At 54.0% G+C, this 9,941-nt stretch overlaps 3 protein-coding genes across 3 annotated transcripts; 1 reads left to right on the top strand and 2 right to left on the bottom strand.

Annotated features, from left to right (window-relative positions):
* Positions 1–1,899: 1,899 nt before the first annotated feature.
* On the bottom strand, positions 1,900–3,276 carry J7T55_008659 (ethanolamine kinase; the record flags this gene model as incomplete). The annotated part of the gene is made up of 2 exons (XM_053139000.1): positions 1,900–2,439; positions 2,500–3,276. The coding sequence occupies 2 exons, from the start codon at positions 3,274–3,276 to the stop codon at positions 1,900–1,902; spliced, it is 1,317 nt and encodes a 438-aa protein (XP_052997934.1).
* Positions 3,277–4,544: 1,268 nt separating this feature from the next.
* J7T55_008658 (uncharacterized protein) lies at positions 4,545–7,145 on the top strand (the record flags this gene model as incomplete). The annotated part of the gene is made up of 1 exon (XM_053138999.1): positions 4,545–7,145. The coding sequence occupies one exon, from the start codon at positions 4,545–4,547 to the stop codon at positions 7,143–7,145; it is 2,601 nt and encodes an 866-aa protein (XP_052997933.1).
* Positions 7,146–8,049: 904 nt separating this feature from the next.
* On the bottom strand, positions 8,050–9,636 carry J7T55_008657 (bhlh family transcription factor; the record flags this gene model as incomplete). The annotated part of the gene is made up of 1 exon (XM_053138998.1): positions 8,050–9,636. The coding sequence occupies one exon, from the start codon at positions 9,634–9,636 to the stop codon at positions 8,050–8,052; it is 1,587 nt and encodes a 528-aa protein (XP_052997932.1).
* Between the last annotated feature and the right edge of the window lie 305 nt (positions 9,637–9,941).

Raw genomic sequence — 9,941 nt, 5'->3', positions numbered from 1 at the left:
GTCAAATTGTGATGCTGCGAGACCGGTGGAAATCTCTGGGTTCTTCCTGTCTACGTTCATAAATATGTCGTAGCCTTGGAAGGTACCAAAACCTGAATTCCTCCAAGGATCCCAGGGTTCTGGTACAGGCCATCTTTTCCATGGAGTCTCGTACGATGGTCTGTCATCACCGGTACTGTCCTCCTCTGTTTCGCTGGGCATTACTGTATGTCGAATTCTTTCCCTGACTGTGGGAACGTCATTCTGCGCTGTAGCAGACCTGTACTCAACCCCGTTGTCCTGATTCGACGCGTCGTGTGCCGCCCAATTCTGGGGTACGTCTTTGTTTCCCGCGATGTTCGCCGCCTCGTGGGAAAGCTGAAATGTGGCCTCTCCCTGAATTGCGTGGTCATAGATAGGAGCCCAAGGGCGATCTCTAATAGCTTGAGAGTCGGACAATAGGTAGTGCTGCTCGATATTGGGGCCGCTCCGATCTTTTTCGGAAGAATCCTGTTGCGCGGCTCGAGAAGTCCGTTTTTCTCCGCCAGCCTTCTTTGTAACATTGGCTGAGCAATCAAGACCCATCCTAGCACAGCGTTGGCATTTTTGACCGGGCCATATGCGGTCGAATGGGTCGCACTTCGCACAGTTATCAGTTCTGGAAGTATGTTGTGGTGCTCATGATACTCACAGTCTTCTTGTCCTTTCTGCAGAATGTACACTTGCTGTAGTTCAAGCGACGTCTTTTCCCGGAGACTTGCGACTGTTCCTCTTGATTGGTTGTGCTTAATTCGACTGCACGTTTTGATCCCACTTGATGGGAGTTGGCTGTTCGAGACTGCCGAAAATTATGTGGTTCTGGCATCTGTAGCATCTTCGGACCTTGTGCTGTTGGCGCCTCAACCTGACCTTTGAGGTCTTTGAACATGTCCTCCAACACTTGCAGCCGTTTCATCAACTCGAGCTCTCGATCGCTGGGCAGATGCCTTGGCATCTGCTTCTCAAGGGTGGCCGACCATTGATTGTTTTCTGACATTTGCCGAGACTGTGGGGGAGTGAGATGCCTCCTCAAGGAATCTGGAGGCTCGGGATAACATCGGAAATCCATTCTTGATTTGGGAGAGTGTACTCTCTTTATAAGCAAAAAGCTGGGAGACTGTTTATTATAGAGAGCATCGCAGCCTTCCCAACGGGCGAGACTAGAACAGGCAGGTCAAGGCTACGATGGTGGGGCCAGACTGACTTACGCCTGTACCTGGTGTTGGAGGTGCGTTGTGTTGGCCACGAATGACAGTCTCTGTGGACAAGTCTTGAAAGATGAATTTGTAGAAGCAGCCCTGAGTTTAACGTCCAGATTTTGATCAATCTTGCTGGTATATATGCTCGTCGCAGTACTTCGGAGCATGTTTGGATCTGAGAAGGAGCGGGATCCCTGTTGTCGCAGTATCGAAGTGTGGCATGGTGGCAGTGTCGCAGTATCGCAGTGTCGCCGTATCGTAGTATCGAACTCGCTGCTGACGTTTCCCAGGGGTGGCCGCAGGTAGGCAACCATCAGCCACCGCCCACACAGCTAGCTGCATGCATAGATGCATCATGGCAGAGGTCGATATAAACTCACCAAGATTCTATGCCATAGACTGCATATTGAAGCCCTGCCGCTAAGATAGCTCTTGGCTAGTGGTATCAATTTTGCATTCTAAAGGACAATTATATTATCGCCCTATGCGGCGTTGGTATGCGCTAATGCCTATTTACTAATTTTCTTTTCACTCCTTGCGGAGAGCATGTTGAATGACTGGGAACCTGCCCCCATCTCCTGCGCAATGTCTCGCTCTGGTTGAGTTTCGGATGCCTTCGTGCTGAGAGTTTTCGACACACAAGTCCTGGCGAATGCAGGGGACGGTAGAGAGCAAGACTTCACTACTCAGCCCACCGCCGTTCCCGCAGCGGCAGTTCCTTGCCCTCGGCAGCACGGCTTCCGTTCACCTCGGCCTTCCACGCCCAGTACTCACCCAGCCTGATCTCCGCGTATGAGGCGTAGTCGAAGTCGATGTCGGAGATGGTCGCCTGGATCAGCGCCCAGATGCCCCAGTAGAAGCCTGGGACTCCACGGTATAGGTCGACCTCATCGGACAGTTTCTGGATCTCAGACTCCTCGTCGTGCTTGGGCTGCTCAGGAAGGAGGCTGAAGTACGACCGGACGTACTCAGTGATGAATTCGCGCCGTTGGGACTTGCTGGGCAGCACGTTGTAGTCGCAGTCGAAACCGCCCCATTCGGCAAAGTGGTTGCACAGGTCAAATGCTGCGGGCGAGGGGACGGCGTATTCGTAGTCGATGAAGGTCACAGCTTCATCGGTGCTACTTGAGGCCCCGTTGCTGACTATCCCAGAGTCTTGGTCGTTGCCTTTGGGCAGCACAATGACATTTCCGCTTAGCAGATCGCAATGTGCGAAGACCAGCTGAACCATGTTAGCTCTGTCCTCGAAGTTCGACTGGTTTCGTCTGTGGCAATAACTTACACCATCCTTTCCTAGGCCTGGCCGGTGGCTCATCTCAACTACCAACTTGGAAAGCTCAGCTTGCAGCAATTTTTGCCGCTCTCTTTGCGCTGGCGTCTTGGTTGGCAGAGCAAAGATCCACTTCTGCATAACAGTCCATACGTTGGGGGCCTGCTTCCCTGGGGCAGCTGCATCCACGGCCTCCTGTAGAGTCGCGTACTTCTCTGCAGCTCCATTGAGTATTTCAACACAGTGACTGTCCATCTTATCACTGATGTGCGTCTTGCCTGGCAGACAGGGCACCGTAGCATGCCACTGGGCCAGCCTTTTCGCCACAGCTAGGTATATCTCGGGCCTCCTCAGGTCATCAGGGTGCGTGACACTACCCCTGATGAATCTGTACATCATGCCGTTGTTGAACCGGGCCAGCAACTCGGGTGCAAGGCCATGCCGCGAGAGCAACTCGTGGTTTTGTGTCTCTCGGGCGCGGTCGATGATCAGATCGGTGCCATGACCGTAGGCGCGTAGCAGGATGGCCTCCCGGTCGACCTCGTCCTTGGACAGGCCAGGACGCTTGTTGACGGCCTTGAGCAGCGTGTTCGTGATGCCATCGGTGAAGCGAACGAACTCTATGTTGGAGTCACCTGAAGACCAGTCCGGACGCAAGGCTAGAATAAGCTGGCGGGCCGAGTTTTCGGAGTCGGAGCCGTCGTAGGTTTGGGAAATAAAGCGGACCGGAGGATGCTGGTCAGAACCGGCGCCGGTGTGACGGCCGTTGTCGCCATTTTGGTGTGTCATGGTTGGAGAATGGGCGACGAGGGGTCGCTTGCCTTGGTCGGGTTGGTGTGGGTGTGGAGGGGCAGCGGAAAAAGGGGGCTACCGCTGTTTATGTATGTAGGATAGCAGCGAAAGCACAAACAAGCAAGCACAAGACGCCTGAGAGCCTCGACATATGCCTTTAAACTATCATTTTGAGTCCCACGGGTCAGATTCAATATCACTTTAAGCCACTCTTTGTATCTACGTGACACATACACAGTCTGGTGGGGGAAGAAGACGTCATAATTTGCCCAAGGAGGCAGTGAAAGGTGGGAGAAGCGTGGGAGGGAAGGGGGGGGGGGTACGGAATGAGCTTACAGCGACTAGGCCTCAGGACGAGGGACAGCGAAAAGCTACCTGTTCTCGTAGGAGCTATTAGGTAGCAAGAGCTCACGAATGCACAAATTAGAAGAGGAGAAATGGTTGAGACTGTCACTGGGTGTCTAGGGTCTGTCGATAGTATCTGCCGAACAGAGAGAAAAGGCCTCGAGCTCAAACAGTCTGTGGATGAGGGGCACGAGGACAGCTTCCCGAAAAAGAAGCGATCGAATTGGAAAGGAGAGAGAACTGGCTAGCTTGAGACATAAAATCGCCTCCCATTTTGTCCTTTACAAGAGGAGTAGGAGGAAGGTCTGTCCCTGTTATGAGCAAAGCCCCCACACAAGGGTCCAGATTGTATCTGTCTCTTCATCTCTGGCCCCACAGGCTGCTAGGGAGATTCAAGTCCCATGTGATAGAGGTGGCCAGCTGCGGGCATCGAGAATCCGCAATGACCAGCTGGCTGCAGCTGGTGGGGACATCTGTACGGTAGCAGAGGCCAAGCAGCCGGGCACTACTGCTATCTGGATTCATCCACCCATCCATCCCAACACTTTCAATTACACCGTCTACTTGATGAACCAGCTGGAACGAATTGAAGGAGTTGGTGTTGCTGGCCGTTGATCCCTGGCTGCATTTCGATATCGCATCATCCTGGAACTCACAGCGCGGCTGCAACCTGGAGCCACTGCCCGGACAAGAATGTAACGCTTCATTCTGCACCATGTCAACGCACCCAACTCACATCAGCCATGAATGATGCATCGAGATATCGATTGACGAACCTGCATCGGCCGCTTCCTACGTCAAGCTCTTGTTCTCTTGATCCTTGATGCTTTTCAGTTCTTATCCTGAGGTTGAGAGCGAGGCATGAAGTGACGACCCTGTTACGACTTGATATCCCAGCTAGCAACTGAGCACCCTTGAATATGACTCTCCCGGCTCTCCCAAATTCTTCCAACTTTCTTGGAGTGGCCCTGGTTATCAACAGAAACCGTGATGGCCCCAGGTTCGTCTTCCACTACCCTCCTCACATAGTCCCGGTCGAGGACCGACACACGGAGGGAAGTGAGGATGGCGTCGACGAGGATGATATCTTGCTGGAACGCGCCGCGAAGCCCATGGATGGCTCATCGCCCTACAATCTGAATGTTTCTGAGATGCTTCCATGGGACCAAGATGACCACGTAATAACCGACAGTGGCACTCAGATCGTTCCGTGGGAGCATGTCGCTGGCCTCCCAACAAAGGACTTGGAGAGCATCCTGACGCCGGCCAGAGCATATCACAAGACCTTATTTCAAATCTCCTTGGATCCGTTGTACTTTGTATCTTATCCAATCCACAAGCCTGAGAATGGCATATGGAAGAAGAAGAGCAAGAAGAGAGAAAATCAACAAAGGCACAAGAACAGTGATGTCTCGAAGAGGGACGACGATCAGCTCTCACCACACGAAGACCCCGCGGACGGCGATACCGGCCCTAGAAAGGGGGAACCGGCCGGTGAGGACAACATCGATGTTAGGGACATGGCTGAAAAGTTCACTGGGGGCGCAGGCAAGCCTCAGGACGAGTCAGAAGACAAGGTCAGCTCCATGACCATGTTTAACCTCGTGTTCATCCTCAATCCCAGGAAGCACGAGGCAAAGGACTTGATCGAGACCATGTACACCAACATCATCCGCAAGGTCAACAAGGCCTACAAATATGTCCAGCAGCGCAGCGACTTTGTGTGGAAGGAGTCTAAGAAGATCCTGTCCATGAAGGACAAGGCGCGCGAGGAGAAGCGTAAGATGAGCGCGCTGTGGGAAGAGATCCTGCATAGCTCATCCCTGGCCGCTTCAATGCAAGACTTGTATGATGCCATATCTCGCAACAAGATTGCTGCGCTTCAGCTCGACACGGGCGAGGCTACTGTCACCCACTCCGTGCAGATCCCCGTTCCCTTCCACATATCCGATCTTCCGCCACTCGACCGAGAGGAGGACAGCCGCGGCCTCTGGATAACAACGGCCAACTCTTTTGTCGGAGACAGTGATGCTTTCGAGGAGCCACACTATCTGGACAAGAATTTCGCCTTGCTTCTAATGGATGATGACAAAAAGATCATCGCGGAATTGTCTGCTGATCCTGATGAGACCACTCTGTCTATGGTCGAGTTCGTCCGGCACTCGAAGCCCACCATGTCCTTTCATCAGGTTGCGCAACAGACGAACAACATCCTCACACTTGGACAGGTGCGCAAATTTGCACAGCACTTCATATTCTGGCGGCGCGCCATTGCCATACCTCCTCTGCACGCAAGGGACGTCTACATCCTCAGCCCTAATGCCAACATGAAGGCCTTGCCAAGGGCAAGCGCATATTGGGCAAGACAGTTCCCATTTGCACCGGCCTTGCCCAATTTCCTCGCCGACTTATCTGCCGCTCCAAGGCCGTACAAGTGGTTCTGCCCATCCAAGAGCTTTCGGCCGAGCTATCTCCAGATGTTGGCGTGGCTCATGCGCGGCGGATGGGTTGCACAGCTTTGTACTTTCGCGTACGTCGTTGTCTGGCCGGAGATACTGTACGAGGTGGAGTATACGCTCGAGGCAGAGGAGGTTGCCAAGGCAAAGAGGGCACAGGTTGCTGCCGTGGATGACCTGGAGCATGGGTCGCCTGACCATGCAGCCAGTGCGCTGAGGAACAGAAGAGGTAGCGGTAGGAGCGGCGACATGGTGGCAGGCAGCATCGAGGCTCTTGCTTCCTCCACCTCTACCCTCCAACAAAGCGTGGTGGGAACTGGCCTGGAAAGGAGCATCGGCGATCTCAGCTCCGTTTCCATCGCGGACGAGGCTCAGCCGTCACCTCTCCCATCATCACCATCCACATCTGTAGTCCTCAGAGACGCCTCGGCGCCAGGCTCAGAGGTCCAATCCCCGACCTCCGCCACATCTCACGGCCGGCCGCAGTCTCAGCCAACCCTCGCCGAGCAGGTCGCGGAGAAGGCGCGCCTCGAGCGCATAGCGGACAAGCTCGCCCGGGAGCTCGCCGAGAAGGCAACGGCGCACGCCCGCAAGGCCGTGCCCAAGGCGACGGACCACCCGAGCATCAACAAGGCACCTCACCTGGCCCAGCTGAGCCCCCACATCATCCTGGACGCCAAGAAGGCCACCGGAAAGGAGTCGCTCTACCTGTCTGCGATCGCGAAGCGGCTGCGGGAGAAGAAGACCGCCGTCCCGCCGCCGTCGTCGACGAGGAAGGACAAGACCAAGGCGCAGCCGGGCCTGGGCGAGAGCAGCAAGAGGGCCGCTGCTGCCGCCGCCGCCGCGGCAGCAGCAGGTGGCAAGGAAGGGAAGGCCGGCGGCGATGGCAAAGGGGTGGTCGACTGGGACGAGAGGGTCGCGAACACGTGGCCGCTGTTCTGCAAGTACTTCAACGGGCGATGCGCGCTGGAGCGGATCGCGCTCCAAGAGGAGATGAAGAGGAAGGACGTGTGGAACTTGTTGACGGCTATGAGCGAGTACTTGCAGTGCGTCAGACACTGGTAGGGCGGTGGTGTTGCTGGATGGGGGCTGGGGATCCTCGCATCAAATGTGCCGAAGAAAAATTAGGAGTTGAAAGTCGAGATCAAGGACTTGCTATGGGGGTCGGTGTCTGGCTCATCTAGAGAGGCGAGGATCACCATATAGATAATAGTCCAGGAGCTTGCTACATATGAAGTTGCCCTAGATCAGTCTACATCTAATATTTCGAGCAGTACGACAGGAGCACAGACCGCCTCGTTTATGGTGTACAATTCTAAAAGTTTATACGAAGCAATATGACGCCAATGCTTGCAGTGCTGCAGAGATGTTCACATGTCCGCAGTGGCCAGTTGTAAGCAAATGTGTGTAATATTCCAGACAAATTCAAAGCAGGGCTATCCTCCTCCAGCAGCGAATTCTGCCCCCTTCCCTTGCTATTGTAATAGCCTAATCCTCCACCAGAACGACTCAGGTATCATAGTAAGCAATAAAGATCTGTAAGTTACAATGCCAATAACCCCAATGCGGCCCTATTAAGAAAACTAATAAGAAAAATGTGAAATGCAGCATGAGGAGTCCATACAAGAAAAGTGTGTAAACTCCGGAGGCGGGTCCCATCTGCGTATACTTGGGATTTGTAACAGTTCCCTGGGGAGTGGAGATGAAACATCTCAAAAGACTAACAGAATAACGCCAAAATGTGTTGCCCTGCCCGAAAGAACACTCCTCAACGTCCGCCTGATGCAAGCAAGAGCAAGGGTCTTGGACTGACTGTAAGGAAAAATACGTATGACCTCTTCAACTATAAGACAAATAACAGAAACCGCCCAGCCTCTGCCTGAGATAGTCGTGGGCCTGGGATAACCTCAAGTGGAACTCGGTGAACCATGGTTGTGGAGATAGCAGTGATATAGGAAGCATGATGGCCTTAGTTCGTCAACTCCATGAACTCATCTTCTTCGTCAAAGCTGTTACGGTTGAACTTCAACTCTGACGGTTCATCTTCCCAAAAGGGGTTCGTGTCCATTCCGCCATTGCCAAGATGGCCGTTAACATCACCCTCCGGGCTGATGGAGTTCATCTCGGTGCTGGGATCGGTGCTGTTGATAGGTTCACCCTTGTAGTCAGTGTGATGCGGCACTCTCAAACCCGATCCTGCCGTCCGTGAATAGGTGAACTCCGTAGCCTCATTCTTGGCGAGGGCCTCGAGCAGCTCCGTCTGCATTCTCTTCTCGTCCTCAGTGATGCCAAATGGAGGATGTCCTCCAAGATCTTGGATCAGGGTGATGAGCTCCTCATTTTGTTGAATTTTGGCCTGCAGCATCCACATAAGATCACGCGTCCAACTAACAGCGCCATTCAGGATGTCACCCTTGTTTGGACCCTTGTCTTTGTCCTCCATCGGCAAGCCCGTGGTTATGTTGCCCGCAGCTCCGGTGGTCGCTCTCCTGGCGCCTGGGCCGGCTAGGCCTGATGTCGCTGTGCCCGGGTTGGAAGAGCCGGATAGTGTCGGCGACAGAGGGGTGCCGTTGGTGATCATTTTGCGTATCTTCTCGTCGTCTAGTCTGTGAGCGGGAACAAGCTTGCTTAGGTCTTGGATCCTCTCGTTGATGTTGTCTCGCCTTCGCCTCTCGACTAGGTTGTGGGACTCCCTGCGACGTTTCTTCTTGGCCTCTTGTTGCGAGGACAAAGCATTGCCCTGGCCCAGCTTCGTAGGCATCGACGCACCCTTCATCAGGAACTCGTTGATTTGATGGTTACCATGCATTTCGGTCTGCAGCGGCGATGACAGGCCAGAGCCAGGGAATGAAGCCATGCTGTTTGGCGTGTGTGCCCAATGGCCAGAAGGTGCTTTAACATGATGAGTGCTGGCGCCTGTTGTTCGTATTGGCTGTGGGCCGAATCCATCTTGCGACCCGATAGACAAGCCCAGCGCTCCCATCTTAGGGGTAAGCGGGCTTCTCGCATTGGAAGCCTTGCGCTGCATGGCCTGCGCCTGGAGTCGCTGACGAGCTTGGATGTGGGCATTGTCGTTAGGGTCCTTCATCTCGTTGGCCAAGGGTGAGCCGGCGTAGGACATGGGTGACTGTATTGAGTTGCCGAACGGCTGTGTATGCCCATGCATGGAACGGTATTGTCCCAGGTTCTGCATGAAGGGGCTTTGAATAGGATCGCCGTCGGGTGTGTTGGAATAGCCTGACATGTGCGACTGGTCGATTGGGACGCTTGGGTGCGAGTTGAAGCCGGCTCCATTCTGGTTGTAGCCCATATTCATGTCGTTCATGCCACCAAACTCCTGGCCTTGCATGCCTGAGCCTCCCTCGGTCGGGCTTGCTAGCCCGTCCAGCAATTCATCATCGCCAAAGACGGCTGAACCGCTCGAGAATGCGTTGTTCTGGTTGTTGGAGTTTGCGCCAAAGTTCTGCTGGAAGCCTTGATTGAAGTTGAGATCATTTGGATTGATGCTACCGCCACCGCCGTGGTGGCTGTACTGGCTGAAGCCCTGTTGGGCCATAGTGTATCGATGTGTTTGTGAGACTGTGAAGGTATCTTTCGGTGTTGGATTTCGATCGCCTGAGGAGTCGTCTGATGATGACTCAAGTGGCGCTCTCGTTCCGGACGTGTCGCGATGCGCAATGTTGCCAAAATGGATTATTCGGAGTCGGCCTTTAATCAGGTAAGGTCAGCTTCAAGCTCGGTGAAAAAGAAACAGGACGATGCACGATTAAATGTGCCGCTGGGTCGCGATCGCAGACCTGCAGGACAAGGTGACTCGACGTAGGCAGCGCCACAACTTGCGGTCAGCACGACCGGGCCAAG

Source organism: Diaporthe amygdali (genome assembly GCF_026229845.1).
Source record: "Diaporthe amygdali strain CAA958 chromosome Unknown NODE_4_length_2575358_cov_65_588622, whole genome shotgun sequence".
NCBI lineage: Eukaryota > Fungi > Ascomycota > Sordariomycetes > Diaporthales > Diaporthaceae > Diaporthe > Diaporthe amygdali.
This window is presented reverse-complemented; position numbering and strand designations above follow the sequence as displayed.